The 26,804-nt window shown below is 41.5% G+C and overlaps 1 protein-coding gene across 5 annotated transcripts; it reads left to right on the top strand.

Annotated features, from left to right (window-relative positions):
• The first annotated feature begins 13 nt into the window (after nucleotides 1-13).
• On the top strand, nucleotides 14-25,836 carry nktr (natural killer cell triggering receptor). 5 transcript variants are annotated; one of them, XR_009809756.1, is made up of 17 exons: nucleotides 14-145; nucleotides 4,672-4,750; nucleotides 6,958-7,032; nucleotides 8,529-8,636; nucleotides 11,177-11,221; nucleotides 15,260-15,347; nucleotides 16,106-16,135; nucleotides 16,219-16,364; nucleotides 16,428-16,644; nucleotides 16,714-16,884; nucleotides 16,955-17,042; nucleotides 17,119-17,267; nucleotides 17,332-19,908; nucleotides 19,998-20,075; nucleotides 20,144-20,206; nucleotides 25,101-25,290; nucleotides 25,366-25,836. XR_009809756.1 is itself a non-coding variant. In XM_061921288.1 (17 exons), the coding sequence occupies exons 2-17, from the start codon at nucleotides 4,693-4,695 to the stop codon at nucleotides 25,424-25,426; spliced, it is 4,056 nt and encodes a 1,351-aa protein (XP_061777272.1). In that variant the 5' UTR covers nucleotides 14-145; nucleotides 4,672-4,692; the 3' UTR covers nucleotides 25,427-25,836. The 5 variants fall into 5 exon arrangements, 4 of the variants coding, with proteins under 4 accessions (XP_061777272.1, XP_061777273.1, XP_061777274.1 ...); XM_061921288.1 differs by having other exon boundaries at nucleotides 25,101-25,202; XM_061921289.1 differs by having other exon boundaries at nucleotides 67-138; nucleotides 25,101-25,202.
• Nucleotides 25,837-26,804: the final 968 nt, after the last annotated feature.

The raw sequence follows: 26,804 nt of genomic DNA, 5'->3' as shown, positions 1-26,804 counted from the left end.
CAACAACAAAGTACGGAAAGCCAAGAGAGACAGCGCCAGTACCCGGATGTAGCATCACGTTGCTAACAGGAGTTAGCAGTGAACTAGCTGTCCTGTCGGCCTTCGGTGACGAGTTGTCCGGCTACTCTTCACACGCAGGTTGGCGGTGAGTCGTCTTGTATTTTACATCCCCATAAAGAGTGTTCATGCTCATAAAACATCCATTGTGAACGATATTTGTGTCGTGGAAAACCCGCCAGTTAGGACGCGAGCTAATTAGCATAACTTATGTTAGCATGCTGCTATCCTCTTTAAAATGTGATGTTTTTGCGGTCAACAATGGCCGGATTTATGTAACTGCGTTTAATTCTGGCTTACCGTTCAGTTGACAATGACAATAATTGTGTTAAAAGCTGTAAGATACACTCTCAAGTTGTGCTGTCAATCAAGCAATCAATCAAAGTTTATTTATGTAGCCCCAAGTCACGTGTGTCTCAAAGGGCTGCATAAGCAACAACGACATCCTTGGCTCAGATCCCACATCAGGCCAAGGAAAAACTCCACCCAATGGGATGACAGTGAGAAACCTTGGAGGGGACCGCAGATGTGGGGAATTCCACATCCACCCTGGGCGAGGGGTGCAATGGATGTGGAGTGGATTTAGTTAATAGTGTGAAAGTCCAGTCCATAGTGGATCTAAAATAATAGTGTGAGCATCCAGTCCATAGTGGATCTAACATAATAGTGTGATAATCCATAGTGGAACTAACATAGTAGTGTGAGAGTCCAGTCCATAGTGGATCTAACATAATAGTGTGATAATCCATAGTGGAACTAACATAATAGTGTGAAAGTCCAGTCCATAGTGGATCTCAAATAATAATGTGATCATCCAGTCCATAGTGGATCTAACATAATAGTGTGATAAACCATAGTGGTTCTAAAATAGTAGTGTGAGAGTCCAGTCCATAGTGGATCTAACATAATAATGTGAAAGTCCAGTCCATAGTGGATCTAAAATAATAGTGTGAGCATCCAGTCCATAGTGGATCTAACATAAAAGTGTGATAAACCATAGTGGATCTAACATAGTAGTGTGAGAGTCCAGTCCATAGTGGATCTAACATAATAGTGTGATAATCCACAGTGGATCTAACATAATAGTGTGAGCATCCAGTCCATAGTGGATCTAACATAATAGTGTGATAAACCATAGTGGATCTAAAATAGTAGTGTGAGAGTCCAGTCCATTGTGGATCTAAAATAGTAGTGTGAGAGTCCAGTCCATAGTGGATCTAACATAATAGTGTGAAAGTCCAGTCCATAGTGGATCTAACATAATAGTGTGAGAATCCAGTCCATAGTGGATCTAACATAATAGTGAGAGTCCAGGCCATAGTGGATCTAGTTAATAGTGTGAAAGTCCAGTCCATAGTGGATCTAAAATAATAGGGTGAGAGCCCAGTCCATAGTGGATCTAACATAATACTGTGAGAGTCCAGTCCATAGTGGATCTAACATAATAGTGTGATAGTACAGTCCATAGTGGATCTAATATAATAGTGTGAGAGTCCAGTCCAGAGTGGATCTAACATAATAATGTGAGAGTCCAGTCCATAGTGGACCCAACATAATTGTGTGAGAGTCCAGTCCATAGTGGATCTAACATAATAATGTGAGAGTCCAGTCCATAGTGGACCTAACATAATTGTGTGAGAGTCCAGTCCATATTGGATCTAACATAATTGTGTGAGAGTCCAGTCCATAGTGGATCTAGTTAATAGTGTAAGAGTCCAGTCCATAGTGGATCTAGTTAATAGTGTGAGAGTCCAGTCCATAGTGGATCTAACATAATAGTGTGAGAGTCCAGTCCATAGTGGATCTAACACAATAGTGTGAGAGTCCAGTCCATAGTGGATCTAACATAATAATGTGAGAGTCCAGTCCATATTGGATCTAACATAATAGTGTGAGTGTCCAGTCCATAGTGGATCTAAAATAATAGTGTAAGAGTCCAGTCCATAGTGGATCTAACATAATAGTGTGAGAGTCCAGTCCATAGTGGGGCCAGTAAGATATCATCTTGAATGGAGACAGGTCAGCGGCACAGAGACGTCCCCAACTGATGCAAGGATGAGTGGTTCATCCCGGGTTCTGACTTTGAACTGCTGGCACTTCATCTGTGGTCACCTGATAACCTCTCCACGCGGGAGAGAGGGGCAGAGCAGAAAAGAGACGGCAGATCAACTGGTCTAAAAGGGGGGTCTATTTAAAGGCTAGAGTATACAAATGAGTTTTAGAATGGGACTTGATTGCTTCTACTGCGGGAGCATCTCTGTTACTGGGAGGGCATTCCAGAGTACTGGAGCCCCAATAGAAAACGGTCTACAGCCCGCAGACTTCCTTTGGGCTCTGGGAATCACTAATAAGCCGGAGTTCTTTAAATGCAGATTTCTTGCCGGGACATATGGTACAATACAATCAGCAAGATAGGATGGAGCTAGACCGTGTAGTATTTTATACGTAAGTAGTAAAACCTTAAAGTCACATCTTAAGTGCACAGGAAGCCAGTGGAGGTGAGTCAGTATAGGTGTGTGTGTGTGTGTGTGTGTGTGTGTGTGTGTGTGTGTGTGTGTGTGTGTGTGTGTGTGTGTGTGTGTGTGTGTGTGTGTGTGTGTGTGTGTGTATATATCCATCCATCCATTTTCTACCGCTTATTCCCTTTTGGGGTCGCGGGGGGCGCTGGCGACTATCTCAGCTACAATCGGGCGGAAATGGCAACAGCAGAGGATTAATGTCCCATAACAAGAAAAAGAAGAAGCTAATCGTCACGGACTAAAAAGGCGGACGCGCGTAATTTTTCAGGACTTATGCAGATCCCAAATACCGATCAGCAGGTACCAGAAGGTAAAAAAAGTTGCTTTTGCATAATATTGTAAATCAAAACGCCAGATAATATGTCTTACCTTATACACACCCCATAATAATACTGAAGCACAGTACAATCCATCAAGCGGTGCGGCTTCATAGCTTACCAAAGTCCTACTAAAACATTTTGATAGATTTTTGAGCGCTGTGTGTAATGGTATATATTTTAAATCAATCAATCAATCAATGTTTACTTATATAGCCCTAAATCACTAGTGTCTCAAAGAGCTGCACAAACCACCACAACATCCTCGGTAGGCCCACATAAGGGCAAGGAAAACTCACACCCAGTGGGACGTCGGTGACAATAATGACTATGAGAACCTTAGAGAGGAGGAAAGCAATGGATGTCGAGCGGGTCTAACATGATACTGTGAAAGTTCAATCCACAATGGATCCAACACAGTCGCGAGAGTCCAGTCCAAAGCGGATCCAACACAGCAGCGAGAGTCCCGTTCACAGCGGAGCCAGCAGGAAACCATCCCAAGCGGAGGCGGATCAGCAGCGCAGAGATGTCCCCAGCCGATACACAGGCAAGCAGTACATGGCCACTGGATCGGACCGGACCCCCTCCACAAGGGAGAGTGGGACATAGAAAAAAAAGAAAAGAAACGGCAGATCAACTGGTCTAAAAAGGGAGTCTATTTAAAGGCTAGAGTATACAAATGAGTTTTAAGGTGAGACTTAAATGCTTCTACTGAGGTGGCATCTCGAACTGTTACCGGGAGGGCATTCCAGAGTACTGGAGCCCAAACGGAAAACGCTCTATAGCCCGCAGACTTTTTTTGGGCTTTGGGAATCACTAACAAGCCGGAGTCCTTTGAACGCAGATTTCTTGCCGGGACATATGGTACAATACAATCGGCAAGATAGGATGGAACATATAACATTTTGGGGCAGCATGGTGGTAGTGGGGTTAGTGCATCTGCTTCACAATACGAAGGTCCTGAGCTGTCCTGGGTTCAATCCCGGGCTCGGGATCTTTCTGTGTGGAGAATGCATGTTCTCCCCGTGACTACGTGGGTTCCCTCCGGGTACTCCGGCTTCCTCCCACCTCCAAAGACATGCACCTGAGGATAGGTTGATTGGCAACACTAAAAATCGGCCCTAGTGTGTGAACGTGAGTGTGAATGTTGTCTGTCTATCTGTGTTGGCCCTGCAATGAATTGGCGACTTGTCCAGGGTCTACCCCGCCTTCCACCCGATTGTAGCTGAGATAGGCACCAGCGCCTTCCGTGACCCCAAAAGGGACAAGCGGTAGAAAATGGATGGATGGATGGCATATAACATTTTGGTGTTCTTAACTTGAGTCATATTGCAGTCTACACATATCTCTTATGTGTGACTGCCATCTACTGGTCACAAATAAAATAGCTTTGAGGTCAGTAAACACAACCAGAATTATTCCGTACATTAGGCGCACTGGAAAATACGGTAATATGAAAAAAAAAAAGTCATCATTTAGAAATGAGTCAATGTGAGTCAAAGATCCCAACTTTTTTTATGCAGCCCAAAGTCAAATGACATTAAAAAAAAGTAGTTTAAAAATGAAAAGTAGGGGAACGCCCATGCCTCCTCCCAAGTATGTGACTTAACAAGTTTGAATGTATTTCCCTCTCTCTCTCTCTCTGTCTCTCTCTCTCTCTCTCTCCCTCCCTCTCTCTCTCTCTCCATCACTCCCTCCCTTCCACTCTTCCTGTTGTCTTGCACACACGTTTCAATGTGAAGATCTTCACCTACTGAGTGTGTTTGTCCTCATTGTAGGTCACCTAGACTTTGATCAGAATGGGGGTGAAGGACCGCCCTCAGTGTTACTTTGACGTGGAGCTCAATCGCGAGCCAGGTAGGATCTTCGACGAGGACTTTGAGGCTCATTTAGCTTCTTATCATCATCGTCAGTACACATGCCTGGTTTTGTTCTCACTGATTCCCTGACTTTTTGAATTAAGTAGGACATCTTACTGCTTTCGCTTCTAGTTTGGAAAGCCTAAAGAGTCATTGTTGTCTTTGTAATCTGTGTCATTTCACCAAAAACCAGGACCGGTTGATCAGACTTTGATGTTTTAGTGGATTAATACTTGATGGAGGGAGGGAGTAAAGACCTGCAATAAGTCACCTTTACCGCAGGACTTTTTTTTTGTCATTGTGTGAACGCTGCAAAGTATTCACACATATGGTTTTCTACACCAAAATTAATCTGTTTATTAAACTTCTCCTCCTTCTCCAGATTTTGGCGCGCTCTACATTCCACGTTTTTCAACCGATTGAAATCGTTGCAACTTCAAACTGTTCAGCCTATTCGAGAATCGCAAGCTTTTCTTTGACAAATTCCCCAAATTACCAGGTTTCCCAGAATTCCTTGTTTTCCAGGACATTTTCCCATTCAAAATAAATTGGCCATTTTTCAAACTTCTACCATTTCCACATTTTCCAACCGATTAAAACCATTCCACCTTCAACATATTCCACTCATCCTTGACATTCAAACTAGTATTTTTCAAAGTTCAAAAGAATTCCAGGAATTCCCATTTTTTTCAAACCCTTTTTTCTGGCGACTACTCTTTCTACATTTTTCAACCTACTTCATCTGTTCCACTGTCCAAACATTATTCTTAATCAGGACAAAAAACATTTTTGTTTTTCCGACTGGAAAAATTCCCGGTTTTTCCTTAATACCATTCCTCAATTAAAAATGTTACCACTTCATCATTTCTCGACCGATTTTAAAAATTCCAACACCAACCTTTTCAAGTTATTCAGACCATTCAAGTTTTTTACTATTTTCCCCAAAATGTCAGCTTTTCCTAAAATTCCCCAATTTGGGGGAAATTTCCATTGAAATAATGGGACATTCTTAAAAGTTCCATAACTCCCACATTTTTCATCTGATTCAAACAGTTCCAACTCCAAAAAGATCCAGGATTTCAGTTCAACGTCCGCATTGGAGCATTCATTTAACAAGTACCTGAAGTCAAACATTTAGGCATAATCATAGACTACCAGCTGAATTGTAAAAGTCACATAAAGAAAATGTGTAAAACCCTAAAGAGAAACCAAGGCTTTTTTAAGATTATAATAAACTGCTTAACTCTCAGCTGTGCTTTTACTTTTATGAATTCAATGATTCTTTCAGACATCTATCTCTTATGGCTTAACTACATGGTCCCAGGCACACCTGTCATCAATCAAGACCATTGAGTGTCTCTATAACCGCGTCTTGAAAGTCCTATACAAGAAGAGTATACGATATCATCATTGCCAAATTGTAACCAAATACAATATTTTAAGTTTTACCAATTTCATTTTGTTACACACAGTCCAACTGTTTTTTCAATGCTTAAATAACTCTGCTCCCCAATTGCTCTGCAAGGCAATTACAAGACTGCAAAGTGGTACCAGATTTACCACCCGAGCAACGTCAAAAGGCAACTGTTGCCTTCCATTCCGTAGGACATCTTCTGCCCAGACTGCCTTTTCAATAAAAGGACCACAATTATGGAACTCTGTACCTGACGCTTTGAAAAGAATACCTGCACTTGTTATTTTCAAAAAACAAACACGATTGTGCAACAATCGTGTTTCCATGTTTAGTATTTACTAATTTTTAATAATTGGTTCTTATCTAGATTGCACTTTCTCTTTGATATTATTATTATTATTGGCTTTAATCTAGTTTGCACTATGTAAATACTATTACTATTATCATTATTATTGACTCCTCTTTGCCTCATTATTTTTATTTTCCTATTTTAATGATATTAGATCTGTGTTGTTGTTGGGGACAAGTGTTGTAAATTAGGCTTGGCTACAAAGAATATGATGCATACATTGGATGACTGTTTCAGATTTCTATGTTTCTGTATCTGTCCCTATTTCAAATAAACCAGAATTATTTCATATGCAATTCCTTCAGGAATTGCCTCATCAAGTTATCTTTAGTAGGCCAAATAAAAATGATGCCCTGTTAGTTTTGTTATTAAAATGCAGGTTTGGCCCAATTGATGCTGTAGCTACCAAAAGCTGACCTTTGCCTTTTGTGTTCTTTTGCAGTTGGGCGAATTGTCTTTCAACTTTTTTCTGACGTTTGTCCCAAGACCAGCAAGAACTTTCTCTCTTTGTGCACAGGTCAGTACAAAATGCAAGTCCTATTTTACACATTCATTTTTAATTGGGGCCGTCAAAGTTAACGTTATAACTATTGAACGGTATTTTAATTGATCAAATCAAATTAAAATACAGTACAGGCCAAAAGTTTGGACACACTTTCTCATTCAATGTGTTTTCTTTATTTTCATGACTATTTACATTGTAGATTGTCACTGAAGGCATCAAAACTATGAATGAACACAGTTATGTACTTAACACAAAAAGGTGAAATCATGTTCTATGTTTTAATTTCTTCAAAGTAGCCACCCTTTGCTCTGATTACTTTATCGCACACTCTTGGCATTCTCTTGATGGAATGGAAAAACAATACCACTGTTTTTAGCTGTAAAATTAAAACAACAGAGCTGCCAGTTTTTTTTTTACTGTAAAATCTTTTTGTTTTGATGTATTTTTTTGTTTGTTTTTTATTGTTTTAGTGTATTACTGTATATGGAAAAAAACAGTACCTATGTTGATTTTACGGTAAAAAAACTCAGTCGGCGGAATTTAACAATAAAATGTATTGTCAATTTTACAGTCTACAATTGGATTGATAATTTGTTTTGAAATCATGAATTAGGCAGACATTTAAGTACAGTATTCATCTTAATTTTAACAAAAAATATTATTGGAATACATGATAATCTAATATTTTATTTTGATATTATTGAGTTTGAAAAGATATGCAGTGCCTGGTTTTTAATGTCAAAGGGGAAAGAACAAATATATTTAGTAAGAAAAAAATTAAGCATTTTATTAACGCATATTATTTCTATGCTTTTGCAGGCCCCATAAAATAAAATGGCAGGCCAGATTTGGCCCTCGGGTCTTGAGTTTGACACCTGTGTTGTGGAAGATGCTTCATCAGTTCAGCTCTAGTCTCTTCTAAGACTAGTTGGCAGACTTTTACTATAATTTCTTTATCAAGCAATACACTTTGGACTGTATTAATATCATGTTGGGTTTTTTTGCATGGTCAGATAGTTCTGAAGTCTAAAAGACATCCATTTTTCTGTGAAATTCAAAGGACTGACATGTTTAGTAACAAAAATAAAGTGCTTTAGTGATGCAGATTATTTCCACGCTTTTACCGGCCACATGAAAGAAACATTTGTAGTCTCATATGCTGAAGACTTCAACATTTATGATGCTCGTCCTATAATCCGATATGGAATGGCCTTGGACTTGACTAGATTTTAGCGGGACAGTTCTTGCTATGTGAAAGGAGAACAACAGCCCAGCTGCAGAGGTAAAGTACCACAAGATTAGTAACCCAAGATGGCCGTTTTGAACAGCCCTCCCTGTGTCCTCTGTCTCTCATGCACATCTGAAAGGAGGGGGGGGGGGCTGGAATTCAGCCTCCTGACACAAAGGCTCGTAAGAAGAGCTACACTATAAATGCGTGCAGAAGAAAAGAAAGATGTGATGTGTTGCCCGTGCTCCCTGACTTACTAACACACCTTTCATGGCTGCAGGTGAAAAGGGAACGGGCAAAGTGGCAGGAAAAAAGCTGTGCTACAAAGGCTCCACGTTTCACAGAGTTGTAAAGAACTTTATGATCCAAGGAGGCGACTTCACTGACGGTAACGACGGCCGCACTTCGACACTTTTTACTTGAATCAAGGTGACGCAACTCAGTCGATGCGTAGTGATTGTGCTATACCTGCTGTCTGGAGGACAAGATCTCGCTGACGTTAATCACTGAAGTGCCCCGCATTTCCACTGGATGTGTGACGGCTGCTGAACGGCATGAGACCTAAAGAAGTCAACCATAAGACATATGTCCTAAAGACGTTGACAGTAAGACATAAGTCTTAAAGATGTCAACAATAACACATAAGTCCTAAAGACGTTGACAGTAAGACATAAGTTTTAAAGACGTTGACAGAGAGACATAAGTCCTAAAGACGTTAACAATAAGACATAAGTCTTAAAGATGTCAACAATAAGACATAAGTCCTAAAGGTGTTGACATCAAGACATATGTCCTGGAGACGTTGACATTAAAACATAAGTCCAAAAGATGTCAACAATAAGACATAAGTTTTAAAGACGTTGACAGTAAGACATAAGTCCTAAAGACATTGACAGTAAGACATAAGTCTTAAAGATGTCAACAATAACACATAAGTCCTAAAGACGTTGACAGTAAGACATAAGTTTTAAAGACGTTGACAGAGAGACATAAGTCCTAAAGCCGTCAACAATAAGACATAAGTCCTAAAGATGTCAACAATAAGACATAAGCCCTAAAGATGTTGACAGTAAGACCTAAGTCTTGAAGATGTCTACAATAGGACATAAGCCTTAAAGATGTTGACAGTAAGACCTAAGTCTTGAAGATGTCAACAATAAGACATACGCCTTAAAGATGTTGACACTAAGACCTAAGTCTTGAAGATGTCAACAATACGACATAAGTCCTAAAAGTGTTGACATTAAGACATATCTCCTGGAGACGTTGACATTAAAACATAAGTCCAAAAGATGTCAACAATAAGACATATGTTTTAAAGACGTTGACAGTAAGACATAAGTCCTGAAGACATTGACAGTAAGACATAAGTCTTAAAGATGTCAACAATAACACATAAGTCCTAAAGACGTTGACAGTAAGACATAAGTTTTAAAGACGTTGACAGAGAGACATAAGTCCTAAAGCCGTCAACAATAAGACATAAGTCCTAAAGACGTTGACAGTAAGACATAAGTTTTAAAGACGTTGACAGAGAGACATAAGTCCTAAAGCCGTCAACAATAAGACATAAGTCCTAAAGATGTCAACAATAAGACATAAGTTCTAAAAATGTCAACAAGACATAAGTCCTGAATACGTTGACATTAAGACATAAGTCCTAAAAACGTCAACAATGAGACACAAGTCCTAAAGACGTTGCCATTAAGACATGAGTTTTAAAGACATTGACCGTAAGACATAAGTCCTAAAAACATCAACAATAAGACAAAAGTCCTAAAGACGTTGACAGTTAGACATTAGTTTTGAAGATGTTGACAGTATGACATAAGTCCTAAAGACATCAACAATAAGACATAAGTCCTAAAGATGTCAACAATAAGACATAAGTCCTAAAGTCGTCAACAATAAGACATAAGTCGTAAAGATGTCAACAATGAGACATAAGTCCTAAAGATGTCAACAATAAGACATAAGTCCTAAAGATGTCAACAAAAAGACAAGTCCTAAAAATGTCAACAATGAGACATAAGTCCTAAAGATGTTGACATGAAGACATAAGTCCTAAAGACGTCAAAAATGAGATATGTCCTAAAGACGTTGACAGTAAGACATAAGTTTTAACGACGTTGACTGTAAGACATAAGTCCTAAAAACGTAAAACATAAATCCTAAAGACGTCAACAATAAGACATAAGTTTTAAAGACGTTGACCGTAAGACATGTCCTAAAGACGTCAACAATAAGACATAAGTCCTAAAGTCGTCAACAGTAAGACAAAAGTTTTAAAGACATTGACGGTGAGACATAAGTCCTAAAGACATCAACAATAAGATATAAGTCCTAAAAATGTCAACAATAAGACATAAGTCCTGGAGACGTTGACATTAAGACATAAGTCCTAAAGACGTCAACTATAAGACATAAGTCCTAAAGACGTTGACAATAAGACATAAGTCCTAAAGGTGTTGACATTAAGACATATGTCCTAAAGATGTCAACAATAAGACATAAGTCCTAAAGATGTCAACAATAAGACATACGTATGAAAGATGTTGACAGTAAGACCTAAGTCTTAAAGATGTCAACAATAAGACATAAGTCCTAAAGGTGTTGACAGTAAGAAAAATGTCCTGGAGACGTTGTTATTAAAACTTAAGTCCTAAAGATGTCAACAATAAGACATAAGTTTTAAAGATGGTGACAGTAAGACATAAGTCCTAAAGACGTTGACAGTAAGACATAAGTCCTAAATACGTCAGCAATGAGACATAAGTCCTAAAGATGTTGACACTAAGGCGCCGTTCTGCATCCAGTGGAAATCCAGGGTTAGTTTTCAAATGCACCTTTCCATTTGTCAGGATTTAAGGCAGAATGTTCCTTATTCTTTCCTGCCAAACGGTAAGATGTTTACTTCCATGTTGACAGGAAATGGAAGAGGAGGAGAGTCCATATATGGTGGCTACTTTGAAGGTAATCTGGAGATCCAAATTCATTTAACTTGTTTGCATGATCCAATTGTTGCATGCAACTGTGTGTTAATAGTATTTATTATTGTTGTCCTATTTTTAAAACCATGTGAGTCATACAAGGACGCTACCGGTTAAAAGTGTGAGGAGAGCTTCTTTATTTTAGTTGTCCTACATTGTTACTGAGGACTTCAAATGAGACAAGTTGCATCATCGCAAACGGGGGTGTAACTGTACGTACCTCGCTTTTTAATTCACGCTTGCCGTCATTTTTTAATGTTTGTTATCTCACCCTCGGAGAAGTTTTACTAATGTTTCCCAATGTTGTAATAATGTGAACAATAAATACTCAATTTCAACAAAGTCATTTTGATAGTAGGCTTTTATAGACACTTAATGTTACATCATGTGTTGCCTTCATTATAAGGCTTTTAGTTTTTTGCGGCTCCAGACAGATTTGTATTTTTGGTCCTCTTTCAGCATTTTGGGTTGCCAACCCCTGGTTTAGGTGATCACAATTAGTGCTGAAAATGTAATGAGGAACTTGTCCTGACGTCTGATGAAAGTGTAATTGACCAACTTTAGCAAAGCAACGGCACTCTTTTTTTATTTTTATCTTTTTTAGTGCGTTATATTTTCATGCAAAGTCAGCTGCTCTCCAACTTGTGACCGGTAGTGTACGCAAAAGCCCTGCTGAACTTTCACCCTTTCTCATGTCCAGTTGACTCTTCTGTTTAGTGGAAAGTTAGTTGGCTTTCGTTACAAAAACAATCAGCATGGAGCGTAGGCATTCTCTCTCTCTTTTTTTTTTTTTTTTAACGCTACAGTCTTCTTGCCTAAAATTTTCCACCGTTATTCTTTTATTTGTAGAGTGGTCTTTTGCAAAATGAAAAGGTAAGACATGTACACAGCAGTACACACCACCTGCCCTCAAACCATGCTTGCACCTGATGGGAAGTTAGCCTGCTCACATATCTTTTTAAAGCTGCAGTGCCCTTTACAAGGTTGACCCTCACTGCGGCTTTGCTAGGACTCCCAGGAGTACAACAGCAGCAATATTGGATTTAGTCGTGCAACCAGGATACTAGATCTTGATTTAGATACGCCAAAGTGAAGGTCAGGGCATTTAGAAAACATTGTTTTGGCCTCTTTTGAGCTATCTGCCACCATTTCACATTTTCAGCATTGCTGTGTTTTACTGTGCAGTCAATAGTGATCTCTGCCTTATATTGATTCCAACAAGGGCACTTTTTAATAACTGAAAACAATACCAGAAATGTTGTTTCACAAGCCCCAAGAAAGACACAGAAGTATTTTAGCACAGTAGTTTAAGAGGAGCTCTTAATTGACCAATATTATTTGTTTATAGGGGAACTGCACTTTTTTTTTTTTAATGGAAATTTGTCTATCATTCACAATCCTTATGTAAGACACATATGTTTTTCTTCTTTTATGCACTCTAAATCGTGGATAAATATTAGAAAAAGTCAGCTAACAATGGAGACTATAAAGCGCTCTAAAACATCCATTAAGGTTTTAACAGTGTGTGTGTGTGTGTGTGTGTGTGTGTGTGTGTGTGTGTGTGTGTGTGTGTGTGTATATATATATGTATATATTTATACATGTATATGTATATGGGTGTACATATGTGTGTGTGTATATATATATATATATATATATATATATATATATGTATTTAAACAGATATAATTGTGAATGTTGTCTGTCTATCTGTGTTGGCCCTGCGATAAGGTGGCGACTTGTCCAGGGTGTACCCCGCCTTCCGCCCGATTGTAGCTGAGATAGGCGCCAGCGACCCCAAAACGGGAATAAGCGGTAGAAAATGGATGGATGGATGCACTCTAAATCATGAATAAATATTAGAAAAAGTCAGCTAACAATGGAGACTATAAAGCGCTCTAAAACATCCATTAAGGTTTTAACAGTGTGTGTGTGTGTGTGTGTGTGTGTATATTCATATATGTATATGGGTGTACATATGTGTGTGTATGTATATATATGTATATATATATACATACATATATATATATATATATATATATATATATATATATACATACATACATACATATATATGTATTTATACAGATATAAGTGTGAATGTTGTCTATCTATCTGTGTTGGCCCTGCGATGAGGTGGCGACCTGTCCAGGGTGTACCCTGCCTTCCGCCCAATTGTAGCTGAGATGGGCGCTAGCGCCCCCCGCGACCCCAAAAGGGAATAAGCGGTAGAAAATGGATGGATGGATATATATATTTATACAACTTATTTTTTTGTGATAGATGATTTGTAAACAAACATAATTGTTTGCTTACAAATAATTCATGAAGTTTGGTTCTTTTATGAATTTATTATGGGTCTTTTTATTGGGGGGGGTCCATCTTCTTTTGCTTATTGGAAGTCAGTTCGTGGGGGCAGCAGCCTAGGCAGAGAAGCCCAGACTTCCCTCTCCCCAGCTACTTCGTCCAGCTCTTCCCGGGAGATCCCGAGGGTTTCCCAGGCCCAGTCTCTCTACCGTGTCTTGGGTCTTCCCCGGGGTCTCCTACCGATCAAAGGCACCCTAAACACCTCCCTGGAAGGCCTCCAGGGGGGCATCCTGACCAGATGCCCTAATCAGCTCATATACAGTGGTGGTCAAAAGTTTACATACACCTGTAAAGAACATAATGTCATGGCTGTCTTGAGTTTTCAATCATTTCGACAACTCTTATTTTTTTGTGATACTTGTTGGTCACAAAAAACATTCATGAAGTTTGGTTCTTTTATAAATTTATTATGGGTCTACTGAAAATGTGCTGGGTTAAAGTATACATACAGCAATGTTAATATTTGCTTACATGTCCCTTGGCAAGTTTCACTGCAATAAGGGGCTTTTGGTAGCCATCCACAAGCTTCTGGCAAGCTGCTGGTTGAATTTTTGACCACTCCTCTTACAAAATTGGTGCAGTTCAGCTACATTTGTTGATTTTTTGACATAGACTTGTTTTCTTCAGCATTGTCCACACGTTTAAGTCAGGACTTTGGGAAGGCCATTCATTCTAGCTTGATTTAGCCATTCCTTTACCACTTTTGACGTGTGTTTGGGGTCATTGTCCTGTTGGAACACCCAACTGCGCCCAAGACCCTACCTCCGGGCTGATGATTTTAGCTTGTCCTGAAGAATCTGGAGGTAATCCTCCTTTTTCATTGTCCCATTTAAAGCACCAGTTCCGCTGGCCTTGGCTTTGACTGAATGAATGAATGATCTATGACCCCCGGGATGATATTTGATTAGTATTAGAACCGGCCCGCAGGCCACAGCCGCCTGCTGCAGTTTTGCACGCACCAACACTCCATCAGTGTTGGCGCTAGGAATTGTTAAAATGGGGTCCCAGGGTCCCCATTAAGTCATAAAAATGGGGTCCCACAGTAAAAAATGTTTGTAGGCGTTTTGAAAACAAATAATAAACGTATGCATTATCCTGATACATCTCACATTCTATATTGTGTTTTGGAAAAATGTTGTCATAAACGTTACTTAAAAATAATACAAAAGAAAACACATTTTTATGCATATGTAGATGTATTCAGTTATAAACATTCCTGTTAGTTTAGCGCCTGTAATAACAATATCACTAACACATGTTAATATTCAGGACACAACTTGTAAATGGAGTGTTGCTGACGCTTTTTGGATGTATTTTTAGAGGGCTTTATGGGCTGAATAGTTTAATTTCATTAGCTGCGTTTTTAACCACCTCACACTTGTCGTATTTTACAAATTAAAATGCATACAATAAGAAAAATGTGTTCCTCGTCTTGCATAAGGAATGTGAATGAAAGGCAAATTGCCCCCAAAAACGGGCAGTTGCCCTTTAATAGAGCTAAGCCTTTATAGTTTTGTAAACGCTGGTGGGTGAGGCGATGGTTAAGTTTGATGGATTGCACAAATGACGCGTTGTCCGCCCAACATTCAAGCTGGCACACATTTGCACGCACACAGTCCTGACATGTCGCCCAATGTTGGTCTGCTTCCCACAGATGAGAATTTCACTCTCAAACACGACCGTGCCTTCCTGTTGTCCATGGCCAACCGTGGGAAAGACACCAACGGTTCACAGTTTTTCATGTGAGCATCGTTCTTCACCCCAAAATAACACTATTTTGAAGAATAGACAGCTCGACTATTGTTGCTTCTGAACAGGGATGGGCATCATCATTGATTCATAGATTGCATCTGCTATGACAAACTTTTTTTAATGCCTGAATGTAAAGAATAACGTTTCCACAATTCATAATTCGAGTGAATGTCGTGGAATGCCCAGCCCTGGTTCTGAATAAACTTTAATGTGCTTTTCTTGTCTGACCCCATGATATGTAGTTTAGACACCACAGTGCAGAGAAACATCGATTCAAAACCTTTTTTACCGACAAATGTGTTACATTTCTTCTCTTGCCGTTTTTTTTTTTGTGTAAAATTTACAGAAACTCTAGCATCCTGCTCTTCCAAGGTAATGTGTCTCCGAGGCTGTGCTTCTATCTTTCTCTCTCTCTCTCTCTCTCTCCTGACCTTATTGTTTATTTACATTAGTTTGAGATATGCTAAACACCAGTCACATGGCTTGAGGTGTGACGCCAAAGGAGTTTATCCTCATAGTCCAATGTATGATCACACCATTGTCATCAAATATCTTAAAAACAAAGGGTTGTAATCTTTTTTTTTTTTTTTTTTTTTTTTTTTTTTTTAGTCTTTTCCCATCGTAAAGTAACACCCAGCTTTGGAGAATTTCCCCATTTGCCCTCATTCTTGTCCTCCTCTGTCTCACTTTTCACGGTCCTCATCTGTGCCCTCGATCCATCCCCCTGGTTTGGTTCTTGCTCAAGCAGCACCACAAAGATGGCGCCTCATCTCGACGGGTACCTTTTTGCTCTTGCCAATATTAAAAGCTTGCTTACTGTGTGCGAATGACAAGCCACGGGTCATCTCTGCCTTCCTGCAGAGTCCACGTCGTCTTCGGTCTCGTCATCTCCGGCTTTGAGGTGATCAAAAAGATCGAGGGGCTGAAGACGGACTCGGCGAGCCGACCGTACGCTGACGTGAGAGTGGTGGACTGTGGACAGCTGATTACCAAGTCGGCTAACGATGGTAAGTCCTTTCACCCGCTACTATTTCTAATGGTCAGACTTAATATTTAAAACGTGTCGTCAGTCCTCGAAGGCAAAAGGATGAGAGCTTCTCATTCTGCTGACTCCTCCCTCAATTCCGTGGACACTTCATCCCAGAGCTCCACCTCCGTGGAGTCTGACATCTCAGAAAATCCCCCAAGTCATAAGAATAAGAGACCTGGCAAAAGTAGGAGGCCCAAAAAGAGGAGGAGGCTGACAAAGAGGGTGAATAATGTTGACGTTGAATCTTCCAAACAAAGGTAATGACGACCATGACATAATCAGTGGCAGTTGCTTCATTTCATGCTTATTTGCTCTTGTTGTTTCAGCTTACACAAGCCTTCAAACGAAGAAATGGGAGACGCCGATGTGGAAGAAGAGAAAGACCAAGTAGGGAAGAGAGAAAAGCTCGTAGTTCGACCAGAGGAGATCCCGCCTGTGCCTGAGAATCGCTTTCTGCTCCGACGGGATGTTCCAGGCCAGGAGAGCAAAGCAGAGATGTCAGTTGAAACCATATTTATCTCCTGTAATGTTCTAAGCAGATATTTGAAGGCCTATTTCTCCCCCCAGCGTTGAGAAACAAGAAGCTTCTATCCCAGCGGAACAGATGCCTGCGGTCTCCAAGTCTGGACGCAAGATCAGAGGCAGAGGAACAATCGTATGTTCATTTTTGTCATGTCACTGTTCATACTTGCCATTGGATCCAAGATTGGAGTCTCCTGCTTTGTCCACAGAGGTATCACACTCCCACCAGGTCTAAATCACGGTCCGCTTCAGTGGAAGAGCGTGGCAGCAGTGAAACTCCGCCCCACTGGAAGGAGGAGATGATGCGGACTAAAGCCTATCAGCCTCCCAGTGTGGAGAGATGGAGCAAAGGGGACCGGTATGGACTTCATGTTGTGTTTCTTGTCTACTTCACACACACTACATGACTGTTACTCATGCAGATGGGACGACCGAAGCGACTCCGCATGGTCCAGGTCGTCTGAGCGCTCGTCCGACCGCAGCTCTGAGCGGTCCAGCCCGGAGCGCCAATGTAAGAAGGAGAAGAAGAAAGGCAAACACAAAAAGAAGGCGAAAAAACATAAGCATGGCAAGAAGAAGAGTTCCAAGAGCAAACCTCAAGAGATTGTTACGTCAGAGGCGGAAAAGTGGCCATCTTCGAGAAGGTCCAAATCCAGAACCTCCCTCTCTCCATCCCATTCCTCTTCCAGTCAGCATTACGCCAGACGCCAGTCCTCTGTGTCGCGATCTTACTCCAGATCCCGAATATCCAGTCGATCCAGATCCCGGGCGAGGTCTTATAAAAGATCCAGATCTTATTCAAGATCAAGGAGCCTGTCTCAGTCTAGAAGTCGTTCTCAGACTCGATCTAGATCACGTTCCTATTCTAGATCCAGGTCAAGGTCCAGACATGGGTCCAGGTCAGTGAGTCCAAACAAGAGGAAGAGTTTATCCAGATCTCCAAGAAAGCGGAAATCCATCAAGTCCAAAGCTGACGCCACAGCAGGGAAACTATCTGAGGGTAAAGTCACATCGTCCTCTCGACTCCCGACCGTACCGCCTTTAGAAAGTGTCCCTGTGATCCCCATGAGCGACAGTCCTCCCCCGTCTCGCTGGAAGCCAGGTCAAAAGCCCTGGAAACCTTCCTACATCCATATTCATGAAAGCAAAGCCCAAATATCTTCACAAAATATTTCCTCCAAAGGACAAACAGTTGAAGAGAAAGCCCCGAGTTCAGTTCTGGAAAATCGTCTGACTGGTGACGCAGAAGTCGATGGAGCACACAAACCCGCACAGGACTCACCCAGCAGGTCCTCCAGAAGCAAGTCCCGCGGCCGTTCATACAGTCGCTCTAGAAGCAGGAATTCAAGCAAGTCCAGGTCCCATCACAGCAGATCTTCCACACCCAGCGAATCAGACGTCAAACACTTACACAAAACGAGGAGCAGCAAGAAGAAAGCCACTGACAAGGAGTGGAAAAAGTATCGCAATTCTCTGAAGAGGATAAAGAATATAGACAAGTACTTTCCACTGTCCACCACTCAAAACAGGGAAACAGGAACAGGCTGTGAGCCAAGTCCTGTTGATGTCTCCAAGGGAATTAATGAGCCGTGCAGTTCTCTGCAGGAACAGAGAAAAAACAGCAGCTCAGGACTGGAGGAGGACTTGAATAACAGGTCTGGATGGGACAGCGATAGTGATAAAGTCAGCCTCAGCAACACTGCTAATCTGACCAAACATCAGAACCAAGCATTGAGTAGCATATCGGGCAAGAAGACTTCAGGCCTAACTGGGTGGAATTCTGATAGTGACCAAGAAACCATAACCGTCAGGGCAGTGGCTCTGTCTGAAAAAGAGGAAGGAGAAGCCAGCTCTGAATCTGACTGTGAAACTTCCAAAAAGACCACTGAGGCCACAGCAGTTGAGGTTCCTGCAGCTTCTCATCCGTCAGACGTCTGTCCACAGGAAGCTGAACATGAGAAGCACAAGAGCAAGAAGAAGTCCAAACGGAAGCACAAACATAAGAGCAGAGAGACCAAGACTACTTCCCATCATGCAAAGGACAAGAGCAAGCGATCCAAGAAGAAACGTCAGAAGCTCAAAGAGACTTTTCACTGGCAGCCGCCTTTAGAGTTTGGAGAGGAGGACGATGAAGAGGAATCAAAGCGAGAGAGACTCAGCCCGATGAGAGCTGCCAATGAAGACACCAAGGTGGACCTGAGGAGTGTTAAGGAGCCGCATGTGACCTCTCTCAACAAGAACCCAAATGGAGAAGAAAGCAGGGGGCAGCTGAGGGTGAAAGAACAGAACAAAAACTCCAAACTATCTGAACCGCTTCATCAGGCGTCCAACAGAAATAGTGGTAACAAAGAGCAGCAGTCTATGGAGGACATGGACATTTGTACTCCTGAGCATGAAACTGTCATTGAGGCTTCAACTACACCTAATTCCTTGAATAAAACCCCTGAAATAACCCTCAAAAACACGTCCCATCTGCCTGCCAAAGCCAGTAAAGATGCCCAACATCATCAGCTGCAAGGCCCAGAACAATCTACTGTTACTGCGACCACAGCCCACGGGCTCAAAGCTGAAGCGGAGTCGGGCAAACCTCCAGGCACCAATATTAGCTTTAAGTGGAGGCCTTTGAAAGGAACGTCTTCTCTGCAGAGCGTCAACATGGCCTTGCTGGAAGCCAAAAGCATGCTAGTGCAGGAGAGCCCATCGTCAAACGCGCAGGGAGTGAGGATGGAGATCAAGAGCACCAGCCGGGTTCGACCCGGTTCGCTCTTCGACGAAGTCCGCAAGACTGTCCGGCTCAACCGGAGGCCGAGGAACCAGGAGAGCTCCGGCGAGGACAGCTCCCCTTCTGTGGGAGTAACCGGGGATGACTCCCCAAGGACGTCCAGGTCGGCCGCCCGGCGATCTCGCTCCGGCTCCAGCCAGCGCTCCCGCACAAGAGACTGGTCGCACTCCTACAGCAGGTCCAGGAGTCGATCGCGAAGCTCCAGCTACTGCTCCAGGTCAGAATGGAAGCCGTTTGACGAGAGAGAGTTTAGATATCAACTTCTTAGAAGAGGAAGCTGATGGCATGCTTGGCTCTCGCTTTCAGGGATCGCAGCAGGAGTCGAAGGAGACGCGGCAGGGGACGCTCCCGCAGCAGCACATACAGAAGTTACAGAAGTCACAGGTACGCCGCACACCTTTTATCATTCAGTCTGGTGTTGCATCACACGCCTGTGTCTTCCCTCACATCAGTCGGACGTACAGTAGGAGTCACTCCAGGAGTCGCTCCTATTATCACCGCAGCAGACGATCCAGGTAGGCCCGCCTGAAATGTATCAGATGTTTGTCTTCATGTACCTCTGAAAATATCTAATAATAACAGAGTCAGTTTCTAGATCGTTAGTTTGGTTCCCACTAAATCACGATTGCTAACAAAGGCTTGTCCCGACTTTTTGTCAATCAAACACGATATTACAGCACAAATGTTTTATTTTTTTGTAGCGTGCAATGTTATAAAAAGGTTTGATGAAGTGAACAATGGTAGGTATGATGAACACAACTACCTTTATGATAGACTGTTATTGTCTTTAGCTTAAAGTGGAGTGGTAATTTTTTTTTTTTTTTACTGACAGCTAGTGGTCACAATAATCTGTGAAATTAAGCTCATGATGCAGTAAATGAATGATGCAGACACGTTTGTTACTGGACACTTTCTAATACTCTCCTGCCTTGGAGACTTTGTGTGTGTAAATATATAAAAATATACTTATTTGTTACTTGTTTATATTGACAAATGTCATGTTGTATTTTTCAATACTTATTACCAATGTCTAGCGTGTGTGCTATTGTGTGCTGAGCTGTTGTGCATCCGCTGTGGCTTATAGCTAGCATCTTTATCTTTTGTAAACGACTTGACTAAAAACAAAACAACAACTGTGTACTTATTGGAGGACATTTAGATTTTAACTGGCTGTCCAGCTTGGCCCCAATAAACACGCTGCAGGACTGCTTGCATCGCACATGATATCCCACATAAGTAAACAGGCTGCTAGACTGCTTGTATCGCACATGATATCACACACAAGTAAAGAGGCTGAAAGACTGCTTGCATCACACATGATATCACACACAAGTAAACACACTGCACAACTGCTTGCATCTCACATGATATCACACACTGCAGGACTGCTTGTATCGCACACAAGTATACATGCTGCAGGAGTGGTTGTATCGCACATGATATCACACACAAGTAAACACTCCGCAGGCCTGCTTGTATCGCACATGATATCACAAACAAGTTAACGCACTGCAGGACTGCTTGTACTGCACATATCACACATAAGTAAATACGCTGCAAGACTGCTTGTATCACATATGACATCACATAAAAGTAAACACTACACAAGTGTTTGTATCTCACATAATATCACACGTCGTAGGACTGCTTGTATCGCACACAAGTATACGCGCTGCATGGATGCTTGTATCTCACATGATATCACGCACAAACACACTGCAGGATTGTTTGTATCGCACATGATGTCACACACAAGTAAACACACTGCAGGATTGCTTGTATCGCACATAATATCATACGAGTAAGCACAAAGCAGGACTGCTTGTATCGCACATGATATCACACAACAGTAAACACGTTACTGGACTGCTTGTATCACACACAAGTATTTACGCTGCAGGACTGCTTGTATCACATGATATCACACACAACCATACACGCTACAGGACTGTTTGTATCGCACATGATATCACACACAAGTAAACACTCCGCAGCCCTGCTTGTATCGCACATGATATCACAAACAAGTTAACGCACTGCAGGACTGCTTGTATTGCACATATCACACATAAGTAAATACGTTGCAAGACTGCTTGTATCACATATGACATCACACAAAAGTAAACACTACACAAGTGTTTGTATCTCACATAATATCACACGTTGCAGGACTGCTTGTATCGCACACAAGTATACGCGCTGCATGGATGCTTGTATCTCACATGATATCATGCACAAACACACTGCAGGATTGTTTGTATCGCACATGATGTCACACACAAGTAAACACGTTGCAGGGCTGCTTGTATCGCACATAATATCACACGAGTAAGCACAATGCAGGACTGCTTGTATCGCACATGATATCACACACAAGTAAACACGTTACAGGACTGCTTGTATCACACACAAGTATTTACGCTGCAGGACTGCTTGTATCACATGATGTCACACACAAGTAAACACTCCGCAGGCCTGCTTGTATCGCACATGATATCATAAACAAGTTAACGCACTGCAGGTCTGCTTGTATTGCACATGATATCACACACAAGTAAATACGCTGCAAGACTGCTTGTATCACACATGACATCACACAAAAAGTAAACACTACACAAGTGTTTCTATCTCACATAATATCACACATTGCAGGACTGCTTGTATCGCACACAAGTATACGTGCTGCATGGATGCTTGTATCTCACATGACATCACACAAAAAGTAAACACTACACAAGTGTTTCTATCTCACATAATATCACACATTGCAGGTCTGCTTGTATCGCACACAAGTATACGCGCTGCATGGATGCTTGTATCTCACATGATATCACGCACAAACACACTGCAGGATTGTTTGTATCGCACATGATGTCACACACAAGTAAACACACTGCAGGATTGCTTGTATCGCACATAATATCATACGAGTAAGCACAAAGCAGGACTGCTTATATCGCACATGATATCACACAACAGTAAACACGTTACTGGACTGCTTGTATCACACACAAGTATTTACGCTGCAGGACTGCTTGTATCACATGATATCACACACAACCATACACGCTACAGGACTGTTTGTATCGCACATGATATCACACACAAGTAAACACTCCGCAGGCCTGTTTGTATCGCACCAGATATCACAAACAAGTTAACGCACTGCAGGACTGCTTGTATTGCACATGATATCACACATAAGTAAATACGCTGCAAGACTGCTTGTATCACATATGACATCACACAAAAGTAAACACTACACAAGTGTTTGTATCTCACATAATATCACACGTTGCAGGACTGCTTGTATCGCACACAAGTATACGCGCTGCATGGATGCTTGTATCTCACATGATATCATGCACAAACACACTGCAGGATTGTTTGTATCGCACATGATACCACACACAAGTAAACACGTTGCAGGACTGCTTGTATCGCACATGATATCACACAACAGTAAACACGCTGCAGGACTGCTTGTATCGCACATGATATCACACACAAGTAAACACGTTACAGGACTGCTTGTATCACACAGAAGTATTTACGCTGCAGGACTGCTTGTATCACATGATATCACACACAACCATACACGCTACAGGACTGTTTGTATCGCACATGATATCACACACAAGTAAACACTCCGCAGGCCTGCTTGTATCGCACATGATATCACAAACAAGTTAACGCACTGCAGGACTGCTTGTATTGCACATGATATCACGCATAAGTACTGTAAATACGCTGAAAGACTGCTTGTATCACATATGACATCACACAAAAGTAAACACTACACAAGTGTTTGTATCTCACATAATATCACACATTGCAGGACTGCTTGTATCGCACACAAGTATACGCGCTGCATGGATGCTTGTATCTCACATGATATCACGCACAAACACACTGCAGGATTGTTTGTATCGCACATGATACCTCACACAAGTAAACGCTGCAGGATTGCTTGTATCGCACATAATATCATACGAGTAAGCACAAAGCAGGACTGCTTGTATCGCACATGATATCACACAACAGTAAACACGTTACTGGACTGCTTGTATCACACACAAGTATTTACGCTGCATGACTGCTTGTATCACATGATATCACACACAAGTAAACACTCCGCAGGCCTGCTTGTATCGCACATGATATCATAAACAAGTTAACGCACTGCAGGTCTGCTTGTATTGCACATGATATCACACACAAGTAAATACGCTGCAAGACTGCTTGTATCACATATGACATCACACAAAAGTAAACACTACACAAGTGTTTGTATCTCACATAATATCACACGTTGCAGGACTGCTTGTATCGCACACAAGTATACGCGCTGCATGGATGCTTGTATCTCACATGATATCATGCACAAACACACTGCAGGATTGTTTGTATCGCACATGATACCACACACAAGTAAACACTCTGCAGGATTGCTTGTATCGCACATGATATCACACAACAGTAAACACGCTGCAGGACTGCTTGTATCGCACATGATATCACACACAAGTAAACACGTTACAGGACTGCTTGTATCACACAGAAGTATTTACGCTGCAGGACTGCTTGTATCACATGATATCACACACAAGCATACACGCTACAGGACTGTTTGTATCGCACATGATATCACACACAAGTAAACACTCCGCAGGCCTGCTTGTATCGCACATGATATCACAAACAAGTTAACGCACTGCAGGACTGCTTGTATTGCACATGATATCACATACAAGTAAATATGCTGCAAGACTGCTTGTATCACACATGATATCACACAAAAGTAAACACTACACAAGTGTTTGTATCTCACATAATATCACACATTGCCGGACTGCTTGTATCGCACACAAGTATACGCGCTGCATGGATGCTTGTATCTCACATGATATCACGCACAAACACACTGCAGGATTGTTTGTATCGCACATGATGTCACACACAAGTAAACACACTGCAGGACTGCTTGTATCGCACATAATATCACACGAGTAAGCACAATGCAGGACTGCTGGTATCGCGCATGATATCACACAGCAGTAAACACGTTACTGGACTGCTTGTATCACACACAAGTATTTACGCTGCAGGACTGCTTGTATCACGTGATATCACACACAAGCATACACGCTACAGGACTGTTTGTATCGCACACAAGTAAACACGCTGCATGTGTGCTTGTATCGCACAGAAGTAAACATGCTGCAGGACTGCTTGTATCGCAAATGATATCGCACACAACTAAACACGCTGCAGGAGTGCTTACATCGCACATGATATCACGTTTGACATGCAAGCACATATCATCACATACTTTTTTTCTGATGATATCAGATATCAATATCGGATTGGAACACCCTTGATTACTAATACAATCCGATGTCGGCGCAGGTCCGAGTCCTCCGACAGCTATTCCAGTCGTAGTCGCAGCGCAAGCAGGCGTCGAGGGCGGCGCCGGAGCGAAAGCTACAGGAGTTCGGACCGCAGATCTCGGTAAGCTTGCATGACAGCATGGAAGCAGGACAGTCGTTAGATTAAAAACTCAGGATCATATGCAATGCTTTTCATACCAAAGGCAGAGGTGGGTGTGGCTACATATTAGTGTCAGTGTTACATATGAACAGTTACATGTCCATGGTCTTGTCACAATGTGCAGGTCCTCACGCTCCTCCACTCGCAGTTCTTCACGTCGCAGTCACAGCAGTCGCTACAGCTGAGACTTGTTGTCAGGTGGAGACTCTCTCTCTCTCTCTCTCTCACTCTGTTACAGGCCAGTTACTGAAGAAAATAATGTATTTGGCATGTTATATGAATTTCCTGTATTGTGGAAGAAGATACTGTACATAGATCACAAGCTGGATGAAGGCTGCTGCAAACATTTCAAGGACACATTTTCTGTCACCTTGTTGCATTTAAGAGAATGTTAATGATGTAAATATTATTTTTTTAATGACGTGTGTATTTGTTGTGGTCCACATAACTAAACTGCAATTTTGCAGTATAATGTTGCTATTTTTGTTGTTTTTTTTTTTTTTTACAAATATCTTTTTTGTGTTAGGATACTGTACAATGAATGTCTAAACCGTGACTATGAATGATGTTCAATAAAAACAACTTCCTCTAAGAAGGAGATTGTGGTCCAAAACTAGCGGAAGATGAGCAACGCTGCCCTCTAGTGGTCACAACCACTTGGTGAGTGTTCTCTCAATAAACATTCCAACAAAGACATGTTTACAGAAATGCGTTTATGGTATTCATTTCTATTTAGACTAACCGCATTTTTATATAACTTTGAACCTCACCTTTTTGTTTCTTTAGGCATTAAATGCGGCGCATTGCAGATATTGATTCGCAGCCATGGAGAGGAAGCAAACTTTGATCTTCAGGTAACAATCCTCATTAAGTTTAGGACTGAAATAACATCATTGTCAAATGTGTGATAGGAAATCATCTTTATCGTCCCTTGACGTTATTACACAGTTAAGTTAAAGTACTAATGATTGTCTTGCACACACTTAAGTGTGGTGAAATTTGTCATCTGCATTTGACCCATCCCCTTGTTCACCCCCCGGGAGGTGAGGGGAGCAGTGGGCAGCAGCGGTGGCTGCGCCCGGGAATAATTTTTGGTGATTTAACCCCCAATTCCAACCCTCGATGCTGAGTGCCAAGCAGGGAGGTAATGGCTCCCATTTTTATAGTCTTTGGTATGACTCGGCCGTGGTTTGAACTCACAACCTACCGATCTCAGGACGAACACATAAATAACTGGCAATATATATATATATATATATACACACACACACAGTGTGGACCTCACACACACTGCAATTTTGCAAGTTATCCCACTTAGAAATTAGGGAGAGGTCTGAAATGTTCATCATAGATGTATTTCCACTGTTAGAAACATAATCTAAAAAGAAAAATCCGGAAATCACATTGTATACGTTTTTTTAATTATCTATTTGTATGATACTGGGGTTCATAAGTATTTGCACACATGAGGATCAGCAAGAATTATGACTGTCAAAGAGCTGCCAGTTTACCTTAAAAAAAAGGCCACCTTGACTCCACAACTAATCACCCACCCCACCACAC

Source organism: Nerophis ophidion, linkage group LG15 (assembly GCF_033978795.1).
Source record: "Nerophis ophidion isolate RoL-2023_Sa linkage group LG15, RoL_Noph_v1.0, whole genome shotgun sequence".
Taxonomy (NCBI): Eukaryota; Metazoa; Chordata; class Actinopteri; order Syngnathiformes; family Syngnathidae; genus Nerophis; species Nerophis ophidion.
Note: the sequence above shows the minus strand (reverse complement) of the source record. Positions and strands in the feature narration are given on the sequence as shown.